Here is a 24,535-nt window from a genome sequence, read left to right as displayed (position 1 = left end):
AATCATTCATCACGATTGTTGAAACTTATCACAGAAACAAACTACTCAGGTGTACCTTTGGGAAATCAGGTTCAAGAATGTTCCCGAATGATGATTTAAATAAAGTTAGTATTTAAAAAAAACACGACAGCTCTGACACTCTCTGTAATAAAATATTTTACAGCACAGGAGATACAATAACAGTTGGCAATAATCAACCTTGTCGGTTGGGAACGTTAAATTGAATAATTACCAAAATAAAGATTACTTTAGAGCTCTGTGCCCACTCTCATTATCACAAATTGGTCATTAAAATGCACTGAATTAATGATTTACTTATAAACCATTAAAACATATAACACAAACACATGTATTAGTCAAATCAAAGTGATGCTGTTTGCCATTAGAGATCATTTAAACACACAAAAAATACACAGCATATAAAGGTAACTTATTTCAGACACAAAAATATTTTCTTTAATAACATAATAACAAAACAACCTTTAATTTAGTTTACTTACAAGTCACCCTTTATTCAACTTCTGACACTTTGCTTTCTATCTCCAACGCCGTCCTCCGTAAAAAGCTGAAACACTTGAAGAAGTGATTTCTTTGACGTAAGCATGCAGCGCTGACGTCTTTACTGAGGGATTGTGTCCCTGATTGAGTTAACCTCAAACAGTCTGAGCGTACAGGTGGAAGTAAACAGGAGAGACAACTAATGTTAGACTCATAATTACAAGTTTAATCTGAAAATAGAAACTCAATCAAACCTGATCAACACGACGACTCTTCAAAAAATCAAATCTCAACAATCAAATTTCTTGACAAAAATAGACTTAATATAAGACACATTCACGTGATAAGTCCAGATAAACATCTTCTTATTTCAAGATAGAAAGAGCACAAATGAGGCCTGTATTGAGTGTAAACAAGTTTCCCAATGTGGCATGAAAACATACCTGGCAACTTCTTAGAAATAAGACATCCTTACTAATTTAGACAGAACATCTAATTACCTTTTATTACACTTATGGTTTGTACAGTTGTATTTGGTTCTGCTCTGAGCTCTCAGCTGTATCAGTGCAGCATGTCACAGATCAAACCTTTAATTCCCCCCATGGGGACATGGAGAACAGATCCTGAATGTGCATGTAATGATACTGACATCCTGCAGCCATAACAAGACAACAATTCATCCTTGAATATAAAATGAGCTGACTGAAGGTGGTGGAGGTCGGGGTGGTGGAGGGAGAATTTCACAGCAGAGATTGGTTGGCATCGGGGCGGTTCTCAGATCAGCTGATTATTATCTGGACTTTTGAGTGAATGTGGTTAAGGAGTGTAACCTGCGGCTGATTCTTGGAGGACTGTATCCGCTGTGCAGCCGCCCGCCTGCTTTATACCAACTGAGCAAAACCAGTGCTTCATAATATTTCTTAAAGACATTTGATAGTTTTATTTAATTCAACATTAAAGGGAATGGGTGCAGGTAGCCTAGTGGTTATAGAGCACCCAATGTACAGAGGTGGGTGTCACAGGTTTGAATCCGACCTGTGGCTCCGCTCTCCACTCTCTCTCTCTCTCTTCCTGATTTCTGTCCTATCTATAAATAAAAAGCCCAAAAATAAATCCTTAAAAAAACATTCAAAGGAAGATGAAAACGATGATCATCACAATTTAGGAACTTCTCTACAACATTTCAGCCGCAGTGAAAGACATAATGTTCCTTCTGCCTCTAAGTACCCGAGGTATGTATGTAAATAGGAGAATAAAAAATAAAATAGCAATGCTTGGTTTTGATTTTACAAATTGCACCCTTTGCAAAGAGAATCTGCAGTCCATGAGGATTTTGGATGTGACAGGAAAAGCATTGAAAAACAGAACACACAGTACAGCGCTCAGCAGTCATCTGAACTCCTGAAGCTCGATGACAGCTGTCGATGCCTTGGCCCTCTTTTTGTCCGCCCTCCATGTGAAGAATCCCACCATGATCACCATGACGGGCAGAGCCACACAGAGCACTATGCGGCTGACGGGCAGCGGCACTGAACAATCGCTGACGGCTACGGGAATCACAGTAGAAGAAGAAGAAGAAGAAGAAGAAGAAGAAGAAGAAGAAGAAGAATTTCCAAACAAGAATGTGGACTTGAAGTCCAAAAACAAGGCTTGGTGGTTTCGTGTGGTGTTCATCTGACACCTCAACTTCCTGTTGTTGTCTTCTCTCTGAAGGTTTGTGACCGCCAGAGTGACGTTGCAGCGATTGTGGCTCGTCAGCGTGTACCTGTGAGAGAGACAGATTATAAAGACAAACATTACAAAGCTGTTTTTTATCACCAGGAATCATTTCATTCATATTGTAGTGTCAGGTTGTCAACAGATCAAAATATCATAACCTGATCATAAAGGGCTGTCCATCCGTCTGAGGAGTTACAGCTTGTCTTCCTCAGAGTCCCAGTCTATCATCCCTCTTTTCCCTCTCTGTGTGATTTCTTGTTTGTCCAATGTGTGTGTGTGTGTGTGTGTGTGTGTGTGTGTGTGTGTGTGTGTGTGTGTTTTCCGTGAGGGCTCCATGACTATGGAACGACCTGCTCGAGGAGATCAGGTGGGCAGAATCACTCATCTCTTTTAAGTCTCTTCTTCTTAAGACACACTTTTTCCGGCGAGGCTTTCCTGATTTTTGTTGATTTTAAATTGTTACTATTTTCACTTTTTAGAATTCCTTTAAAAGAATTGTTTGTATTTTAAAAATGGATTTTATATCTTAAAGTGATTTTTATTCCTTAATCTTGCTGTTTATTATTCTATGACCTGCCTGTTTTTATATTTGCTGTCCTTGTAAAGCACTTTGTAACTTGTTTTTGTAAAGTGCTCCATAAATAAAGATTATTATTATATTATTATTCTTGCGTGACGGCATAGCGTTAGTTTACCCATCGTGGTATTTCTAAGTCAGAACTTAACATTTGCTTTATTTATATCGTCTTCCCATGCCTCAACTCTTCATCGTTCCACGGCCCAGCTCCCCGACCTCGCCTCTCTGCGTCTACCGGACACACTGAAGAAGAAGACACCAGAAAGCAGCTCTCACACCTCGGACCTCCCAACCAGAATCCAACAGACATACAATAAATAACTTCTTAACTTAATGGCCAAAGGTTTTTGTGTTTATTTTAGACACTTTGCAGAAGTATGTCTGAAACTTTTGATACTTTTTTCCTTTTTAAAAAATCTAGAAAAGACCCTATATTGGGAGACAAGGACTTCTATTTTGAACACTGATGAAGGCTTAGCGCTGAAACGCGTCTGTTATTGTTTTGCTGTTCTTCCCCGGATAAAGGAAACTTAAACGACAAATGTGTGCTGACTTTTCTGTCTCTCTTTTTTAGTCTTGTTGCGGCCGTGCGACTGAAATCGTGTCAACTGTCGAGTGCGGTCTTTTTTTTGCTGTTCTTCTATTTTGGTTGCCATGGTTTCAGAAATGGTACCGATATCATTTGATCATTACTCGTATCATGTCAAATTTCAGACTTTCTTTTTTTTTGGGGGTGTCACAACCTGGCTCAAGGGCCTAATGGTTATGTTGCCCAGCCCCATGTACAGAGGCTTAAGTCCTGTGGATTCAAATCCGACCTCTGCCCTTTGCTTGGCTGCAATTTTCTGAAGAAGTTTGTGGTAATCGTCCTTGGAGAAGGGAGGCATCTTGTTGCTGATTAGCTTTAGCTGTTCACAGCGTTTCAAAGTACTGCGGCACAGGCTTGTGCTCTTGTCAGGCCACAGTCGTGGAGTGATGCAGAGTTAAAAATGTTAAAAAATATGGCTAAAGACCTCCTGAATCTATCAAAAAAATACAATGTCCAGGACCAGCTGTCGATTAAATTAGGTTTAGAAAAAAGAATCAGCAAAAGAATGTAAGCAAAGCAGAGAGCAAGAAGAAAAGTGTCTGCATGGTAAGAAAGATCGCCCAACTTTTCCCGTCTCTCTTCAGCTGTCCTATCAAATAAAGGTAAAAATGGCACCTTTGAGACCCCCTAAAAACAGCTCCTCGCCAGCACAGTTGAGAACCACTGCTCTGTCCATATTTTCACATTATAATTAATCAATTTCAATCAATCAATCAATTTTTATTTGTATAGCGTCAACTCATAACAAGTGTTATCTGGAGACACTTTACAAAAAGCAGGTAAAAGACCTTACTCATTGTTATATTACAAAAAGCAGGTAAAAGACCTTACTCATTGTTATATTACAAAAAGCAGGTAAAAGACCTTACTCATTGTTATGTTACATAAAGCAGGTAAAAAGACCTTACTTATTGTTATGTTACAAAAAGCAGGTAAAAGACCTTACTTATTGTTATGTTACAAAAAGCAGGTAAAAGACCTTACTCATTGTTATGTTACAAAAAGCAGGTAAAAGACCTTACTCATTGTTATGTTACAAAAAGCAGGTAAAAAGACCTTACTTATTGTTATGTTACAAAAAGCAGGTAAAAGACCTTACTTATTGTTATGTTACAAAAAGCAGGTAAAAGACCTTACTCATTGTTATGTTACAAAGACCCGGCCTATCCATCATGAGCACTTTAGCAAAGCAGCAAAAGTTACAGTGGTAAGAAAAAACTTTCTTATTAAAAGGCAGAAATCTTCGGCCGGATCCCTGGCTCATGACGAAACAGTCTTCACAGGCCTAGACTGCGCCGGGCTTGGAAAGGGATAGGGGGAAAGATGGGATAAAATGCAGGAAGAGGGATAGGGAGCAAGGGGGTGGTCGACTAATAGGATACATTATAGTGTTCTTGTTAAAGCTGTTACAGTAGTGATAGAGGATTATCAGTGACTAGAGGAAGAACAGAAAAGTGTAAACCTGGAGTCTTGGAGCAGCTCAGTGTCGTCCGCGGTCGTCCAGCCGAGGTCGAACACGTTCGAGTACGACTTGCAGCTCCCCGCGTCAAAGAAAGTGAACAGCACGCAGCTCAGGCTGAGGTTTCCTCCACGCTGCAGGTCCGTGATGGTGGAGACCGACGTGATGGCGAGGACGGAGAAGTAGATGTCAGTGATGCCGTTCCCGTCCTGCAGGCAGACGTAGGAGCCGGCGTCCTCGGCCTTCAGGTCCTGCAGGACGAGCGAGCAGTTGGACGAGAGGGACATGCGGTCGACCTTGTCCGAGTCCGCCCACACCTTCCCCCGGTCGACCTCTGTGGTGTACCGCACGCCGTCACCTTTGAAGAAGAAGGTCCAGGAGATTCTGGAGCAGTCCGAGGCGATCAGGTTGGTGCACGGCAGCAGAGCTTGATCTCCAGCCGTGCCGTACACAAACAGAGACTCTTTTTCACACCGGACACCTGAAAACACAAAAACACAACTTTTAACCAGCCGGAAAAAGATGAACCCCTTTTTTTAATAGCTCGATTGGAGTATTATTTTTTTTGTATTGTCCGTTTAGTTTATTTTATTGGATTTTGCATTTGTTAATGGTGAAGAATGGGGGTAGGACTTGACAAGCCTAGGCTTCTTCCTATCCCTTTTCGAACAAGCCAAATGTCTATTATATTGAAATTGGCTTTTTATTTTTTTTATTTTATACAGATTTATTTTTTTTCCATTTGTTTATTCATTTTCATCTATTTGTAATCGTTCGAAATCAAGAATAAAGAAAAAAGAAAAAACCCACAAACATGTCGTAATGTGTCTCATGTAAATTAATCCAAGTGTCTTATCATGAAGTGATGAAGAAGCAGAGTGTGTGGCACGCAGAGTGAAAGGATGAAGAGGTCAAAAACATTTGTAGTAAGAAGATCGACTTTATTCACTTTCTTTTTTTTTTTTTAAGATTTATTTTTGGGCTTTTTGTTCCTTTATTGTAGAGACAGGACAGTGGATAGAGTTTGAAATCAGGGAGAGAGAGAGAGAGAGGGGAATGAAATGCGGGGAAGGAGCCACAGGTCGGATTTGAACCGCCCGCTTGAAGGACTACAGCCTCCATACATGGGGCGCGCGCTCTAACCACTGCTCCACCAGCGCCCCTATAAACTTTTTTAAAAGGACATATTTCGGCTTGCGGCCTTCCTCGGGGGGGGGGCGGCAGAACCTCAGACTCAGGTTGAGAACCAGAGGGTCGCCGGTTCAACTCCCGGTGCGGACTAATGTATGGAAGTCGGTCTGGTTTCTGGAGAGGGGGCCAGGTCACTTCCCAAATACTGCAGAAGTGTCCTCGGGGAAGGCACCAAACCCCCCAGCAGCTTTGGCGCGCTCCCTGTGTAGCAGCCCCCCCTCTGACATCACTCCACTAACGCATGTCCACAGGTCCTGTTTGTGCATGTGCATGTGTGTGTGTGTGTGTGTGTGTGTGTGTGTGTGTGTGTGTGTGTGTGTGTGTGTGTGTGTGTGTGTGTGTGTGTCGGACTGATGTGTGTAACAAACATTACTCTTAATAATGCAGTGTAAACAAGAAGTATGAAGAAAAAAAAAACCTCAGGGTTATTGGATCAACTTGTCGGTTCATCTTCATTCAAGTGTTGCTGCGAGATTTTTGACCTTTCATCTTTTTTATTTAAACATTTTTATCAGAGTTCTTCCCTCTCTTCCAGTTTTTTTCTTCCAGAGTTTCAGGAATTTGATTTTCAAACAACTTTGTTTCAAATTGTAACTGTTTTAAATGATCTCAGTGGTTTTTGTCACAGATTCTGAGTGTTTGAGTGTTTGATGTGTTTTCACTTGTTTTATTGTGCTTGAAATCTCGACGGCGTTGAAAATGAGGGATAACCTCAGTGTCTTTTTGAGAATAAATAATGGTTTGAAATTAAATGAAAATGACATTTAGAGATAGGAGAGAGGATAGAGTCAACCATCAGGGAGAGAGAGAGAGAGAGAGAGTGGAGAATGACATGTGAGAAAGGAACTTGGAGGACAGGCTACTGGTGCTTGACCTCTTCTCTTTAAACGATCCCTACCGACCTTTAACCTTATAACCAATAATTCACAGACCTCCCCACGTTTACTCTGAATTAAAAATACACAGCGTCAGATTTTTTTAAGTCGCTTCAGTCAAAAGCTAAAATGTAAATGTAGAATCGTGGAGCGACACTGCGCTGTGGTGGTATTTCGCTTGAGTTAAATGTTTGGGATGAAGTGTTTTATTTTTTGTATTTTTAAACATTTATTCGACAGCTCTAGTTTTCTCTTTGCCTGACACGTCTCTCAACCTCACAGATTTCTCTCGTCGCCCTCTGAGGGGGATCTGACCCTCATGTTGGGAACAAACTCTAAAATGTTTAAAGTCAAAGTCAACTTTATTGTCAATTTCAAAATATGCCAGACATACAGTGGAATCGAAATTGTGTTTGTCTCCGTCCCACGGTGCAATACAACCAAAATAAGGTAAAATAAGATAAGGTAAAATAGATAAAATAAAATAAGGTAAAATAAGATAATAATATTTACAGCAATAAATTCTAAATTGTGCAAAAGGTACAAAATGGTAAAGAAAATAAAGAAAATAAAATTTAAAGAAAAAATAAACTTGTGCAATATGTGCAATGTGCAGTAAACTGAGTGTACTTTTGAATAGTTAGCTTCAGAGTTCTTAGTCCAGAGTTCTTGGTGGCAAACCACCTAGAAAGTAGTAATCTATAAAATGTCAAACATCAGTCACGTTGTACTAATAGCTTCCATTTGATATTTACATTTTGTGCATTAACTCAGATAAAGTGCAGCTTTTATTGGAGCGCTGATTTTAGTTTAGGGAAGCATCTGAATACTTCTGTCACTACTGAGTAAATCCAATCCCACTTTAACCAGAGTCTGAAATAACAAACTTTACCTGTAAGGAAGAGGCCGACGAGCAGCAGAAGTCTCTCTGGGTTTCTCTCTCTCGTCATGTCTCCGTGTTTTCAGCTCCTCAGCAGCTCTGTGTGCGTCTCTGCTGCGTCTCCGCTCTTTCTAGAACATCATTTTCACTTCCTGTGTGACTTCAACAGCACACAAACATCAGCCTTCATGCTCACTGTGAAGAGGGGCACTAATGTAGGACGCCTTTTAAATATTCAGTATTACATCATTAAGACATCACTCCAGGTTTATAATAGTTTGGATTTTTCTTTAGTTTTTTTATTCCATTTTTACTTTTTGTAAAAATTGTAAATTTACCTGAAATGAGCGTGATCTAGAAACACAGTTAAGCAGTGAGTACAGTATGTTATTCTTCTTTTTTCTAGTCCCTCAATTAAACAACTTTTATACACGAGGGGAGGAGTCAGCCGGCCGTCCGGGCGATGTAAACAAAGTGAAGATAGGACTCTGAAAACTCTGAAAACATCACAGACAGTGGGACTCGGGTGTTACACCCATTGTAGACAGTCATGACTCACAGAGTTATTTTCAGAGGAGATACTTGATTTATATTATATTTAAGTGTGAAACATCACATATTAATACTTTAATGATGGGTTGTTAGGTCTTTTTTTTGGGGCCTTTTTGCCTTTATTATATAGGACAGCTGGGAGGAGAGAGTGGGGGACAACATGCAGCAAAGGGCAGAGGTCAGATTTGAACCCCCTGGTTTGTAAATTCATAATTTTTTTGAGAAAATGCTTACTCATTTATTTTTTCTGCCTTTATTGGAGAGATCAGAGATAGGACAGTGGACTGAGCTAGGGGGGCATGGAGGGCTTTGTAGGTGATAATGAGGAGATTGAAGTGGGGGATGGGGAGCCAGTGGAGGTTATGGAGTACGGGGGATGATGTGGTCACGGGGGCGGGAGTGTGTGAGAGAGCGAGCAGCGGAGTTCTGGATATATTGTAGTTTTTAAATGTATATATTTGTACTCATAGGCCTGTATAGCAGTATGTAGTTTGTCTTATAGCGTCATTATGTCTGACCTGTCCTTGTTTTTAAGTGTACTATGTCACTTTGTTTGTCTGTACATGAGAGTCATGTCTTGGCCAATAAAACTGAATCTGATTCATGAAAGGCGGCATAGTGAAATATCTGTCAAATGACGTTTATTCTGGGTTTGTTTAGTACAGGTGGAAAGTGACCTGATGCTTTGACTTTATTTCACATGACTTTAAATCTCCTCTTTACTAAAGTTTACACAAGAAAAGTATTTGTTAGTCTCATGAAACGGTCTGAACGCGAACTGTTCTTTGGTTTGTACACTTCCGTGATATAACCCACTGACATGTTACAGACGCTGACAGTATTTTCTCTCTCGCTGGTTTCTAGCGCTTCACCATGGGGTTTTTAACAGCACACAGGGTGCACCCATTAAGTAGGCTGCTGGGTCAACCGTGTCAATCGATGCCCCCTGTGTGACTCTGGTGAAGGAACCTTCATTCGATGGAAACACCGATCTCTGATAAAAGCAAAAACTTTACAATTTTCGGCAGAACATAAACTCCACTGTCAATCGGCTCGGGTTAGATTTTAGATCACTATATTATGAGAAAGACAGAAGGACATGATCAGTGTCACTGTTCCTATAAAGACATTAAAGGTGTGAACAGCTACAATGTGCAGCCTCTTTCAGATGTGGGTAACCGGGGGTTTCAAGAGGAAGTTTGATTGTGACACATTGTGGTACATTTCATTTCTTGGAAGAGAGGACGAAGCTCGCTGAGGCCTGAATGTTTGGACGTGAACACAAAGTGTCTTCCCAAATGGATAGTGTTGTTCAGGGTTCTTTTCCAAAGCAGTCCCACTGAACTAATAAAAAAACATCCTAAGTATGTCAGATCAGAGCAACCTCAAGGACCAGGAACAGAAACATGTAATCCAAGAGACAGAATCTACAAAACCATCAAAACAAAAGTCTACAGAGAGAAAACTGCTAATGTTGGTCATGGTGATGATTTCTGAAGAAAGTGTGATGTCAGGATATCGTCGTCAAACTACATTTCATTTTGATGCACTAACCTGATGGAACATCTTGAAGGAAGCTCTAAAGAAGTTTTTCCCTCTCTAGCAGAGTTTTAGGACTTTGATTTCGAGCCACTTTGTTTCCAGTTGTAAGTGTTTTTTGTTTTCATTTAATTTCACAGAATTTATTAATTGCCAAGGGGGAAATTCTGGTTTTACACTCTGTTATTTAGAGTCATGCTCCTCACACACATAGGCCCAAAAAAGAAAAACAATCAGGACCTGTGGACACTAATGGAGAGATGTCAGAGTGCTGCTGCTAAACGCTGCTACACAGGGAGCGCGCTACAGCTGCTGGGGGTTCCTCAAGGGGGAACCTCTCTAGGAACCAGACCAAAGTCCCTACTGATTGAGCTACTTGATTGGGTTGCTACAGAGGGAGCACGTCCATTAATATTTACAGTCTCTGGTCCTGACCCGGTAGTTGAGCGCCCCTGTTGGAGAGGAACGTCGGGGGAACGTGCCATCATCATCAGGGGGAGTATAAACGTCTGTGAAAAAAGTGATAACAATCGAAGCGGTAGACCATCAGACCACCATTTCCACCCTCTGTGGAAACGTGTGAAATTCAGTGTCAGATAAAGACTGACGCTCAAAACAAAAGGTTTCCAAACAAACTAAAACATTTCAATTCAAACTAAAAGGAGCACTTTTAGAGCTTCTACTTGTTACCATCGTAATACCATCGCCTGCAAAACCTACAATAAACTTGAGAAACCTGATGTTTCATCCTATTTGTTTGTTTCTTCCTCTGAAGGCTCTCATAGTTTCTGTCACACTGACATGTTCCCTCTCATGCTAACCCTGATATATTTCAGTCAGTCTCTGCGTCCTATTTTAAACGGCCTGAATGTGGTTCAAGAGTATTTTTACTGTTTCATGATTCTGCATGTTTTTACCTTTGAACAAAAAAAATCTAGCCGAAGCCGATCAAATCCAAATATCCTACTTTTAAGATACATTTAAAGGCAACATGATGTTTTTAAAGCGTCAAGACTCCGAGCTGACTCGACGCTCCAACTCTTACAGAGCATGAAGGAGGTTTTTCCGCCTCGCTCACAGACACCATGGATTCATAACAGAACAGAGTTTTCTTGTTATTCTTCGGCCTCTCAGGTGCAGGACACCAGCTCTGTGTTGTTGTTTGTTTTTCAGTCTCTCCTCACACAGGAAGTCGTCTGACATTAAAGCTGTCAGTTGGTAGACACCCTGCCCGGCTCTGTGGTGAACACTGGGGCTGCTGTTCCACTTTCTGACATGCTTGTTCAACACTTTATGACCTTCTCAGAGCTGCTGAGTACCAAAGTATTGTTTGTATGACGCGTTACTTTCCTCTGTAACTGGACTTCCCCTGATACAGTTCATACAGCAGCACAGAGGTGTGAGGGATTTCACACTCACCTTATTTACAAGAACATAGACCCAGTACGTATACTGGTATTACATCATTCAGTTCCATGGTGCTGTTTACTACTCATGTACACATGAACCACGCTCGAGACCCCCTCTTCAAGGAGACTCGGGGACGGTACCAAAGTACTCTACGAGTTAGTCTATGTTAGTGTTCAAACTGATCAAATGAACCGGACTTTGGGGTCAAGCGTACCTAGTGTGAAACCACTCTTATTGAAACTGGTTAAAAATGAGTTTAGTACGTGACCTTTAATCGGTGTAAAACATTTAAAGTTGTTCTTCACTGTTTTGGTGATTTTCTTCAAATGTTCATCAAACTTGAGCTGTGATTTCTAAAAACTTAAAGTCATTAATCTCCTCTTTTTCTTTAGTCTTCATCTTATCGTTAAAACTTCAAAGTGAGCACCGCTTCCTTCTTTTTTTAAATCACATTAAAACAGTTTTCTTTCGATTAAAAAACAAGGCGATTGTGTTCCAGCCACCGACAGACACCAGAGAGGTTCTCCTTCTCGTTGGACTTTTTTCATGACTCATGTGGTTTCAGTGTTTTGTAAATGATCATTCTGTTTTTGTTTTTTTTACCTTATACACAACGTCCTGCAGCTTTTTGAGGTCTCGGGGTTCTCCGTTCTTAAAGAGCACACAGGAAACCAAAATCTTTGTGAGAGAGGGTAGTTATGGTTGTTTATTAAAATGAAGCAGCACAAAGACGTGATGTCACTCACAGTACAGATTATAATTAGGTACCTATCATTTTAAACTCTTATTTACAGTTTTACTAAAAGAACCTCCTCCATTTCTTTAATAGTTTAAAACTCTCTAATGTTTAATTTATAAAGGTGAAGGAACAGTATGTACAGTTTCCTGTTGATTCAAATCAGTCTCGTCACCACCAGGTGAAGGTGACCCTGTAGAAGAAGTCGTAGCTCTTGGACATGAAGCCCTTCTGCTCGACGTTAGGCCGGACGCTCACGCTGTAGCCCTGACTCTCGATGTCCATCTTCACGCAGTCCAGCAGGTCCTTGACGGACGGCGCGGCCTTCCACGGCCCGAACGTCACCACCGACTCCTTGTCCGCATCCAGGCTCTTGACAGCGTTGTCATAGAGACCAAAGTCCTCCTCCGTCCGCATAACGCAGATCAGGATGGTGGACTGGCGGGCGGCGATGGCCTCGGCTCGGGCGATGCGGATCAGCACCTGGAAGAGATGAAGAGGTTGTTTCCATGGCAACGGGGATGGTGGATGAGCCAAAAGCATTTAGCGGACATTTAGAACAATTTACGTTCTCAGGTTTAAGTTTGATTTAAAAGACGTATTCACACATTGCACTCCTGAAGATTTTAAAGCAGATTTCAGGACAGGCTGCATCTCAAATCCACTTTGCTTCAGTACAGTTTGGTGCGGTAAACTCTGATCCTGTGTGTGTTTCTACAGCCGATAGTACCCTTACTTGGTGGGCGGGGCTTAAACTGGACGACCATAGCTGAGTCAGCTGTGTAACAGGGTGATATGATTTTAGCTTATGAACCAGTACGGCCCCTCAGATCCTCCAGTTCCTCTCTCTTAGTTGTTACGCTCTGAGACTGGAACGACCTTCCTGAGGGTCTGAGAGGAGCCCAGAATATTTGAGATTTTTAAACGCAGTCTTAAAACTCATTTAATCAGTCTGGCTTTTGTATAAATTCAAATCTTAACATTATTGTTTTGTCTTTTTTATCTTACTACAATTATAAATATTATTCTCCTATGTATTCATTTTAATATCTTGTTGCTTTTATGTGTCGTATTTTATTTTTTCATTTTTATATTTTTTTAAATTCTTATTGGTGTACATTAGTCTCTCAATGATTTTATAAACTACTTTCGTCGTCAGTAACTTTTCTGCACTCTTGTTAAGCACTTTGAACTGCAATTTAATTTGTCTGAAAGGTGCTGTATAAATAAAGTTTGATTGATTGATTGATCATAGCAGCTCGACACAGCGTATTCCTGCCAATATATTCACAAAGATCAATGAACCCTAGGAAGGTCTGCCACTCCGAGGTCGTCCATGAGGAAGTGCTTAGCGCTGACATCACTTTCAAAAAACGAACAACGCCTTTATTACTGCTGTCGCACAGGAAGTGACGATTCTTTCGACCAAACAACGGACTGCGAGGTGTGTCTGACTCCACTCTTTAGGGTCGGTACGCTTGGCAACCAAAGAGAAGGTTAGCAAAGAGATCAGCCCCCCTGCAGTGCTCACCCAGAAATATCAGGTAAAGTCGTGTGAAATAATCGTTTACATTCACACACGCAGCAGCTCACCCCAAACATTTTCATCTCAGCACAAATTTGCGTCTCCTTTTTTCTGTGGTGTAACCGTTGTGTAAATGTAGAGCAGTGCAGAGGAACTGACCTCGATGTTTTCTTTGTAGTGCGGGACTCTGGAGAGGAACTGCTGCCTCGCCACCAGCTCGCCAAACAGCCGAGGAGTTTCCTCCAGACGTTTGATCAGCGGCTTGATGTTGTAGTACACGGCCTCTTTGTGCACCTTTAAAAACACAAACAAACAAACAAACAAACAAACAAACTGTCAGTGATGACTCCTACACGTTCACATGTATCAGTCTGATAATAAAGTGAAGGAGTGAGACCTCCTGGATGCTCTCAGCGGGCAGCCGGTCTGATCTCAGGAACTCCAGGATGGCTCCAAAGTGCGCTCCATTGTGGTCGATGAAGTAGCGTCCCTGTGTGTCGGTGCGTAGTTTGGGGTTTCCGCTGAACAGCTCGGCCAGCTTGGACTCGGGGTGTTTCTTCAGCGTGCCCACAGTGGTGACGAACAGATGACCCCCGACGTTCAGCTGCACGACTGCAGAGTGCTGCAGAGAGAGAGAAATCACTTCAGGGTTAAAGGCTTTATATGTGATGTATTGATCCAGTAGATGTCGCCCTTGAGCACCAGCATGAAACCAAAACAACTCGCGCTGCATTGTTGTGTTAGCATGCTAATGCTAGCGATCTTTATTGTGCTCGTATCTTCACACTGCATGTAAATTTACCTGAAATGAGCGTGATCTAGAAACACAGTTAAGCAGTGAGTACAGTATGTTATTCTTCTTTTCTCTAGTCCCTCAATTAAACAACTTTTATACACGAGGGGAGGAGTCAGCCGGCTGTCCGGGCGATGTAAACAAAGTGAAGATAGGACTCTGAAAACATCACAGACAGTGGGACTCGGGTGTTACACCCATTGTAGACAGTCATGACTCACAGAGTTATTTTCAGAGGATATACTTGATTTATATATTTAAGTGTGAAACATCACATATAAAGACTTTAAAGTTCTTCTTCACTGTTTCCTGATGATTACTAAAGAAAAAAAAACTCATTTCAATTTACTTTTTGGTTTAATTTATTAGTTTGCTGGTTTTGTATTGGTGATGGTGCACCGTACATAGTTCTATCATGGTGATGGGAATAGGTATTAATGGTGTAATTAGATTATTAGATAACATCACATGAGTAATTATTTCATAATATATTACATTATATACTATTAAAACAATACAAATTAATACCTGGTATTTATATTATATATTTGAGTTAAAAGGGGGCAGGACTAGATACGTTTAAACTTCTTCCTACTCCTTTTTGGGCGTGTAATGTTGTGGTTATATTTTATTTGTTTTCAACATATTTTTAATTACAGCATTCTTTGTTTGTAATTTGTTTTTGTTTTTACATTATTATTATTTTTTTCTACTCTTTTAGAGAAGTTAGTTTCTACTTTAAAACTAAAATGTGTCGTTTTCATTTCAGTTAGAAATTTTCAATAAATAACCACCAAATAGTTAATCAGATATTCACTCCTTCATTAGAAGAAATATCCCAGCTTTAATAGTTTAATAGTTGAACAGTACAGTAGAGAGCATGTCAGTGAACTATGAGGACAAAAAAACAAAAACAAATAATCGTTCATTAATCGTAATCGAGGTCAAATGTTCAATTAATCATGATGTTGATTTGAGGTCATATCACCCAGACCTAATACCTGCACAGCACTCTTACTCACAGTGCTTTAATTCAACTGAGACAACCTTTAAAATGATTTGCTTTCATGCAGCGGTGGAAATGTTCAGCTGTGAAGTTTCACCATTTATTTTATTACCTACTTTCAAAATTAAGATTCTCCTCCCTGAACTGCAGCTGTCAAACGACTTCAGGAAGCTTAACGGTTCACTAACCTCCGATTAACAATCAAGGCGTTAACAGAAGCCCATTATTTATTTTATTTCAACAGTTTCCTCAAAGATTTCTACTTGTCGTCGAACAGGTGAGTTGTACAAACAAACAAAGATCTTATAACTGTCACAAAGGAGAGAAAATATCTGCGGGGGGAAAACGAGACAACCTGAAGGCAGATGGAAAAGTTTCCTAACTTTCTGCTCGTCCATACACCTGCTGCACATTCAAAGCTTTCTCTCTAAAACACCAGGTGAGCTGCACGTTTTTTTAGAGCAGCTGTTAATGCTTCCTTTAAATATACGAGCTTTGATGAAAACAGTTTTTCTTACTGGAGTTGAAGGCTGTTTTGGAGCCGACTTGTAGTCCGGTAGACTCATCTTGGCGTCAGGTGAGGGTGTTTGTCCAGGTGGGAGAGCGGGGAGATTTCACCACACTCCTCTCCAGGTAGGAGTAAAAAGGGGCGTGGCTTAACCCGGACCTGATGCGCCAGCGCTGAGAAGATGAGTCACTCTGTAGTTAAAATTGTGGTCCATTTTTTCTTGGCATCCTCAGGAGTCACATGCGGGGTTGTGTCAACATTTGTTTAATGATTGCAGCTTGGAAAATATAGATGCTGCCCAGAGACTGTAAATATTAATGGACGGGGCCTGAGTGACGTCAGCCATCTGTTCCTGCAGGGGGCTCATCGGCAGCAGCCGCCATGCTGGACTGTAAATATGATGCTACCCTACTATCCTTATCATGTCTTTATCCAAGTGTACTGGCATAACCATGAGAAATGTACTTAAAGTATAATTGAATATAAATTGTTCCACCAGAAATGCAAATGAGCTAGCTTCATACAGAAGGAAAATGTTTGTGCATTCCTTTTTTTATTTTAAATTCTCATTAACAAACCCCACATTTTACTTTGTATTTCATGTTTGTAGTATTTAATTGCTCCTCGTCCTGACACTTGAAGGGTTAAATGTATATTGTGATATCTATTTTTTGTACATTCTTAATTTTTCTTTTTTTATTCACATTGTGTACTGTGTTCACTTTTTGTTTGCAATCTTTGCTGGTGTAACACTGTAAATTGTCCCGTTGTGGGATAAATAAAGGATTATTTTATCTTATCTGGTTGCTGTATGTACAACTGCTTTTCAGGTTCCATGAAAAACAGCAGAGTGAGACGTCACACTTCCTCCTCTGAGGCATGTACCTTACCTCACCTTTTCAAAAACTCTCAGTGCAGATTACTCTGGAGTCCTGAGTTCCTTCTACGTGTTAAATGTCCAGGAAACAAAAACACTTTGTCTTCTTGTAGACTGCTGTTTATCAGAGCGCAGGAGAAAACCAGATAATGTTTTAACTCTTTGGATGACGGGGAATCTGTGCTAACAGGCAACACAAGCATTACATCTGTAAACATATTCATCCTTAAGAGTCAAACTGTAGATACTTTCTTCTTCTGCACGATGCTTAAATTATTTTATTTCTCTTGAAACTTCACGTGTCAACTGTCCTTATACCAAAAACACGATGGAAATATAAGATTTGCACATTTTTAGGACCTGGTCTGGATAATACATCTAAGCTTCATGGTGCACCAGGAGTGTCTCTATTTCTTTGTCACTTGGACATTTTATAAAAAAGGTATTAAAACATTCGAGTAATCCTCCATGACAAACTGACAACAGCATTTTCAAAGTGTATTTTCCAGATTTTATTGTTTTGTACACAAAAATCATCAGGGTCTCGCTTCCATCAGGCCGACGATCGAAAAACCTGCAAAGACAAAAATAAAAGACGTTACTTTCAGCAAACACAAAAACACCGTCACACTCTTAAATCGAGTCTTTTCTTCTGACTGGAACAGCGTCATGTGATCATTTAAAGGCCTTCTTTTAGAACCCTTCGTATGCTGCTTGAAACCTTCTCAGACAAATGCCTCGATGTCTTCACTCGAAAAGACTCCCCGCTCTGAGGTACCGGAGCAGAACCACAGAACGTGACTCTGAACCAGAAACCAGCAGAACCAGTGAGTCCAGCTCCGACTCGTCATCGTATCATCACTGAAGGGACAAAAACTGGGTCTATATATAACACCTCTCGTCTGTTTTATTTCATCTAATCTGACGGTTTACTAATCTTCAATTCCCTAAAACATCAACACAGGCATCATCATTCACAATAATGTCGACAGAAGCGGGCGGCCTGGGTTCAAATCTGACCTAAAACGCCTTTCCTGCATGTCATTCCCCACTCTACCTCTCCCTGGTTTCTAAATCTTTCCACTGTCAAATCTCCAGAATAACGTCATATTCACACACTGCTTCAAAGTTAGAGAATAGTAAAGAAATGGTAGAATGTGATGACTGGCCCCTGCGGTCTCTTAACCTTTTATGCAGTGGGCACGGGTGTTCCCTGGGGCATGACGGGCGCCTCTGGCTTGGCCCCCTTCTGCTCAGAAATGGGTGTGGTGGGCAGCTGCTCCTCCTTGGGCTCCACGATGCTGACGTGATCGGGCAGGGGCTTCTTGGGGCCGATCTTACCGCTGGGGTCCCAGGGCAGCATGATCTTCACCTTGATGCCGAGCACACCTGGAGGATGGATAAATACTCTCATCAATGTACTGACTCACAAAGCATCACTCTGCTTTATCAGGGGATCAAAGCAGCAGGGACTTAAAGGACTTCTAATGACACATTTACAGTTTTTAGAAATCCGTGCATGACATTGTTAAAATCTATACGACTCAAATTTAATCTCACTGTATGAATGTCGAGGGAAATGTTCAAGGTACATCCAGAGTTCTTGAAATATGCGCTCACACTTCAAAAAAGAAATCAACTTCAAACTAATTTAGAATATGACATGGTAACAAACACATTCAAAATCAAGTGCAGCTCTCTTCATTTACAAGATTACCTGCAGACCAGAACATCTGTTCAGAACTAACAGATGTTCCTGGTACACACAAACATTAGCGGGTTTGTATCGATCTACTGAAGCCTGTTGGCTGCAGTCTGCAGAGAGAGGAGTCTCCTCATACAGTTTGCCTTTATTAAGGCCAAGAGATCATGCAATGATCAAGATATGCTGAGAGCGCCCTCTGCTGGATCAAACACCAAACTACCTCAGACAGCTCATCGCAGTTTGAATGTGATCTTTCTCCCCGAGGTTCAAATGAATTTTTAAAATCTTGAATAAAAAAAATGACCGCCCTCCAGTACTTATTAAATTGTTGATAATTTCCTTTGAAAAGTCCCACAAACGGCCCTGGTGATCTGTGCCTCCTGTGTGCTTAAACCTCAAAAAATGACGCGTCGGCATGGTGCCATCAGACGCTGCATACCATTTTTATGTTGAGGATGATAACTACTTTGTTCATTGAGGACATGACACTTTATATCCTGCACCCTTCTCAGACAAATGCCTCTGTGTCTTCACATGAAAAGGACTCCCTGATCTGAGGAGCTGGAGCAGGACCACAGAACGTGGACCTGAACCAGCAACCCTCAGAAACAGTATGAGTCCTGTTCTGTCTCGTCATCGTATCATCACTGAAGGGAGGACGCTCTTAGAATCTGAAGCCATGTGATCCAACTTTACAAATCACCAGGATGTATATTTCATAAACCAAAGAAAGTGACATCTGTTATGTCTCGAGTGTCTCTGTTACTCACCCTGTCGCAGCAGGACGTGGCGGACAGCTGTGTCGACGTAGTAGTTGACGGGGTCACCGCTGTGGATCATCAGGCCGTCCACAAACTTCATGGACTTGGCCCTCTGACCTCTCAGCTTGCCGGACACAACAACCTCGCAACCCTTGGCGCCGCTCTCCATGATGAACCTCAGAACACCATAGCAAGCCCTGAGAGAGAGAGAGAGAGAGAGAGAGAAACAGGATTTTAGTAAATCAGGCTGTCCTTTCCTGCACTGTGGAACCATTTCCTATTCTCTTTACCAACTACCACAGGTAAATCCTGCATGTAACAAATGTCACTTTTGTCCAGTAAGACTGTATTTTCCATGTGGTTAAATGTTATATGATGAGTTGGCAGTTTGACATTCATCACTGAAGCCTTTAACACATGCACTCCTGCCACCAACATCTTCCCAAGTTGACTGTTCACACATGCACCCCACAGCGGGAGACTTTCCCTGTTGGAGAAGTGTGACCAAAGGAGTCAGGGTGACAGTTTTTGCCTTCATATCATGAACGTATAAGAACACGTATTCAAGAAGAAAACAGTGAAATGCAGGATAATGCCACTGGTTTTGTTATTTGAGGCACCACCCCCCCAAAAAAAGTTCATGTGCAGCTTAAACCCTTCTCAGACAAATGCCTCGATGTCTTCACTCGAAAAGACTCCCCGCTCTGAGGATCCGGAGCAGAACCACAGAACGTGACTCTGAACCAGAAACCAGCAGAACCAGAGTGAGTCCAGCTCCGACTCGTCATCGTATCATCACTGAAGGGACTCAAATTTCGGTAAATATTCAGTATAGGCCGGGGCGATATGACAAAAAATGTTATCACGATAATAAATGTCATTTCAGTCGATATCGATAATTGCCAATTTTTTCTTTCAAATTTAAAAGCTGATTTTTGTTCCTGAGTGAAAGTTGAAGAAACCAGATGGTTAATTATGACTTCATTTCTTTATTGTAAGAACATGACAAACTATAATCAAAAAACCCTGTTTCCCAGTGGTTGGATGGTATAATTACATGTTGAAATTTATCACACTTTTATTGAACATTTATATTAACAAAAATCGTTATATATCATCCTAAAACCAGCGCAAAACCACAGACTGCACGAGCACAACCGATGGGATCTCTGTGCACATCATGAAACATCTTCATTATGTTCTTCTCTACTTTTTTTAAATATTGTGATCGTCGTTGTAACATCATATAGCGGGATCTATTGCGTCTTCTGCCACTGCTATGTCGCTTATTTTCCCAATATGTTTCCTCCTGAGACGCCCCCTCCCTCCCGTCTGACAGGACAGTCTCCCGCTGTGAGGTGCATGTGTGAACAAGCAAATGAGGAAGATTTCAGGGGCTGTCCACCTGAAATCTTCAAGAACTATCTGGAGATGCATGCAGGTGTGAAAAACAACAGTGTGTGAAGTCTCCTTAAATAACAACATCTGCACCTACAGATGTAACAGCGGTACATACCTACGCACAGCCAGACCTCCCAGCAGCTTGTAGCGCAGAGACTCTGCCTGAGCGATGGCGCACAGACCACGGGTGGCAACTTTTTCAGCATACAGCTAAAAGAGAGGGAGAGAGATAGCTTAGTCAAACATCCTGCACAGGCTTCTGAATCCTCACATTTAACTATCTTTAAAAATATGGAGAATTGTCTACACTTGCTCGACTTCGCTTTTTAAAATAAAGCAGCAGTGATGAGAAAAACCTCGCTACTGAAACGTAACACACTCCTGATTGTTCGACCCTTCTCAGACAAATGCCTCTTGTCTTCACATGAAAAGGACTCCCTGATCTGAGGAGCTGGAGCAGGACCACAGAACGTGGACCTGAACCAGCAACCCTCAGAAACAGTATGAGTCCTGTTCTGTCTCGTCATCGTATCATCACTGAAGGGAGGACGCCTAAGAATCTGAAGCCTTTAATCCAACTCTGTTATTACCAGAATGTTTATTTTATAAACCAAAATAAGAGAGGTAGAGAGTAAAGAGATTTAAAGAGACTTTAAATTCAGTTTAAAGGTTCAAGTGACATCTGTGCAGCTCTGACAGCGACGACCATGTTCGTCTTGTAACTTTCTTTAGCAAGCATGCAACAATCTGTTCAAAGACAAACACATTTGCCTACCGTGTTTACATAAATTAAGTGTTGAACAAGTTTGTCAACATTAACTTTAAACCATTTTTGTACATAAGGGAGCAAAAAGTATCAAGAATGGCACACAAATGAATCTCTTAATAGTAAAACTCATTGCTAATGCATTTAATGACAACTAAAACTACCAAAATAATTTGTTTAATGGTGAATCTTCTCTTACCTCAACGCTGCCCTCGGGGAAGCCAAACCTCTTCTGGACCACAGCGGTCAGCTCTCTGATCCGACGGCCCTTCTCTCCCAGAACATTCTGGGTTCTGAAAGACGATTAAAGATTCACAAAGTTAGAAAATATCACCAGACGTAAAAGTTTGCAATCGTCAAAGTTCAAACATAAACTAGTTTTTAAAATATCAGCTCCTGATTGTTCGACCCTTCTCAGACAAATGCCTCTTTTGTCTTCACATGAAAAGGACTCCCTGATCTGAGGAGCTGGGGCAGGACCACAGAACGTGGACCTGAACCAGCAACTCCCAGAAACAGAATGAGTCCTGTTCTGTCTCGTCATCGTATCATCATAGAAAGGAAAGATTCAGTAAGTGTGCGCTCCTAATCACCTGTTACAGTACCAACACAGGACCGCCACCATGTGTTTTATCCTAAATGAAGTTTTCTCACCTTGTGGCCAGGATGATGATCTCAGTCCTGGTTGGAGTCACACGCACCTCCACACCGGAGTAACCATCCTCAGCAAGCTCGCGAGTCAGGAACTCGTTCAGCTCGGCCTTGAAGATACCGTCTGAGACGAACTGTGGAGGGAGCACAGGGTCAGACTATCTTCCTGAGGGATATCACACACACTTTAAAAAAAATCATAAAAAGTGAGGCTTTTTGAGACCCAAATAGAAAAATGTGTTCTCTTTAGGCACTGCATAACGTAAGTGCTTTTCAGAATTCATACGAGACTCGATAGCACTGATCAGACTGCCAGTTCAAGATGCTGAAGTTGTGGAGCTCCCAGTTTATCACGCTCTCATGCTTCTGCAACGCTGAAACTGGGACACCAATATTACAATGTAGCGGGATCAATATGAACATGTGTGATGTCACCTGAGCTTAAATAAGGAGCCGTTGTGGAATTGAACTATGACTATGCCACTGACTACGATCGCCTTTCTCACCAGGTGACTCCTATTAGGAATATTATAATAGCTGCTGTAACATGAAAGATGAAACGCACACAAATAAATCCATATCAAGAATGTAAATTTAAATCCACATGAACATTTGATTGAAGTATTTCAACTTGTCTGAAAGTCCCAACTAAAATGTTAAGACGTGTCAGTGGTTATTTAGACTATTAAAGTGGACATAAGCATATATTTTACAATTACTACAGAACATGTTAAGACAACTTTTAAAATATTTTAATTCATTTACCAAAAGGTAAACTAAGTTAGTTCATCCTGGGGACCTGGATTGATTTATCTTATATATAACTATTACTATAGAATAAAGTAAGGGATTTAATCGACAAATATGGCTGAACATGCGCGATTTCTTAACATATTAGATTTAATCACCAGAATAGTCCCAAGAATACTCAATTACTAAAAGAGTCGTTTACTGCAGCTTTCATTCATTAGAATATCCACCTTTACTTAAGTTTATTTACTGAAATATGAGTTTTGATCATCTTATTTAAGTGTTAAAGAAGAGGTATAACACAATACAAAGTTGTGTAAATGGAATGAGAATCTGTTCCACTGATTATTTATAAATAAAGCTGCACACTGCTGAGAGTTAAAACACTCACATTTATCTGCAGGTGAATTAGCCGCCTGTCCGTTAGCCGTGAAGCTACATTAACGTTCAAAAATAATAATAATTAACACAAATATAGAGAGACAGGTGAACCGAGTCTGATAAAACAGGTAAAACAGCTTTTAACGGAACTCCACGGAGAGTTTTTAACCGAGTATTGGGCTCATGTCTGCGGGTCTCATGCCCCCCCATGTTAGCTCGCCAAATGAGGAGGACGCGGCGCCGGCAGCATCGGGTCTAATCCTCTCCGTAACGGGGTCGGACAAGCTCAACTAACACCATCGTGGACTTAAAAGTATATTCTCTCAACATACATGACGATATTTTCACATAAAGCCGCCGCCAGAGGAGAAAAACACGGATAAAACAGCGCTAACCTTCCTCTTCTTGGAGATTTGCACCGCCATCTTCCAATAGGCCGTAGACAGGAAAGGAACCTGAACGGATGCGGAAATGAATTTATACCAACAGAGTTAACTTCCGGTGATGTCCAAAGCGGGGCCGCTGCTGGGACTTGTAGTCAAACGCTGGATTTTATCGATAAACCAAGTCTCCAAATTAACAATACTTATATATATAATAACTTAAAATAAAATAACTTAACATAAAATATATATAATTAAATTAAATTAAAATAATAATGTAGCGGGTTTCATCAATGTTATGATCAAAGTAATTCAGAAAGTCAAAAAGTAGAGAAATGTACTTTATAACATCTTATTATCTGAAAAAAAAAGTTTAATTCCCTGGAATATAGATTATATCTGGCTTGATGATAATTAACGGAGCTGATATTTTTGCAGAGCTAATTCAAATCATAATCTTAGTGCATAGCAGTACGTCTTCAAACTCTTTCCTGTACTTATTGCTTTGTCTCTTATTTACATTCCTTATTTCATTCATATTTGCATTAATATTATTATAGCTCTACTGCTCTATTGTGTGTAAGAGCTTCTGTAACGACCAAATTTCCCCTGGTGATGAATAAAGTATTTCTGATACGGGTACATCCTGCCCTCTGGTGGTCAAAAAAATGAACTACATTAACGCAAGAAAGCTCTGTAACCCATGGCAACTTCTGATAATATATGTATGTGGTTCTGTTATTTGTACCGTCACAAACGTGTCCGTTTTGTATGTAAAACTGAGAGTGTTTCTGTGTGTTGTGTTGTAGACTGTCCTCTGAGGTGTCCAGTAATTGATTTTTTTTTTACATTATTACCTCCCAAAGGACTACAGATGTATTATTTAACATAGTTTACCGAACATACTGAAGCATGCTGAAACAAAGTAGCCTAGAATGTCGATTCAGTTTTGAGTAGTAGCTCTTGATCTGTATATCGCCTCACCTTTGTCGTTCCTCTTGTC

At 40.8% G+C, this 24,535-nt stretch overlaps 3 protein-coding genes and 5 non-coding genes across 8 annotated transcripts; all 8 read right to left on the bottom strand.

Moving 5' to 3' along the window:
* Positions 1–298: 298 nt before the first annotated feature.
* Positions 299–7,923, bottom strand: LOC132980877 (uncharacterized). The gene is made up of 3 exons (XM_061047246.1): positions 7,801–7,923; positions 4,846–5,323; positions 299–2,263 (listed from the first exon to the last, which is right to left on the bottom strand). Exons 1-3 carry the CDS (start codon positions 7,856–7,858, stop codon positions 1,888–1,890), a joined length of 912 nt encoding a protein of 303 aa, XP_060903229.1. The 5' UTR covers positions 7,859–7,923; the 3' UTR covers positions 299–1,887.
* Positions 7,924–11,966: 4,043 nt separating this feature from the next.
* On the bottom strand, positions 11,967–16,008 carry kctd14 (potassium channel tetramerization domain containing 14). The gene is made up of 4 exons (XM_061047245.1): positions 15,868–16,008; positions 13,948–14,172; positions 13,710–13,844; positions 11,967–12,508 (listed from the first exon to the last, which is right to left on the bottom strand). The coding sequence occupies exons 1-4, from the start codon at positions 15,913–15,915 to the stop codon at positions 12,197–12,199; spliced, it is 720 nt and encodes a 239-aa protein (XP_060903228.1). The 5' UTR covers positions 15,916–16,008; the 3' UTR covers positions 11,967–12,196.
* A 1,223-nt stretch (positions 16,009–17,231) lies between these two features.
* rps3 (ribosomal protein S3) lies at positions 17,232–23,637 on the bottom strand. The gene is made up of 7 exons (XM_061047263.1): positions 23,545–23,637; positions 22,022–22,152; positions 21,567–21,660; positions 20,717–20,811; positions 19,210–19,397; positions 17,921–18,123; positions 17,232–17,309 (listed from the first exon to the last, which is right to left on the bottom strand). The coding sequence occupies exons 1-6, from the start codon at positions 23,572–23,574 to the stop codon at positions 17,924–17,926; spliced, it is 738 nt and encodes a 245-aa protein (XP_060903246.1). The 5' UTR covers positions 23,575–23,637; the 3' UTR covers positions 17,232–17,309; positions 17,921–17,923.
* On the bottom strand, positions 17,455–17,601 carry LOC132981321 (small nucleolar RNA SNORD15). The gene has a single exon (XR_009674545.1). It is a non-coding gene; the product is annotated as a small nucleolar RNA SNORD15 (small nucleolar RNA).
* Positions 18,943–19,092, bottom strand: LOC132981320 (small nucleolar RNA SNORD15). Its single transcript, XR_009674544.1, has one exon. It is a non-coding gene; the product is annotated as a small nucleolar RNA SNORD15 (small nucleolar RNA).
* Positions 19,856–20,004, bottom strand: LOC132981322 (small nucleolar RNA SNORD15). The gene has a single exon (XR_009674546.1). It is a non-coding gene; the product is annotated as a small nucleolar RNA SNORD15 (small nucleolar RNA).
* LOC132981323 (small nucleolar RNA SNORD15) lies at positions 20,996–21,144 on the bottom strand. The gene has a single exon (XR_009674547.1). It is a non-coding gene; the product is annotated as a small nucleolar RNA SNORD15 (small nucleolar RNA).
* Positions 21,777–21,927, bottom strand: LOC132981324 (small nucleolar RNA SNORD15). The gene has a single exon (XR_009674548.1). It is a non-coding gene; the product is annotated as a small nucleolar RNA SNORD15 (small nucleolar RNA).
* Positions 23,638–24,535: the final 898 nt, after the last annotated feature.

Source organism: Labrus mixtus, chromosome 9 (genome assembly GCF_963584025.1).
Source record: "Labrus mixtus chromosome 9, fLabMix1.1, whole genome shotgun sequence".
Lineage (NCBI taxonomy): Eukaryota > Metazoa > Chordata > Actinopteri > Labriformes > Labridae > Labrus > Labrus mixtus.
This window is presented reverse-complemented; position numbering and strand designations above follow the sequence as displayed.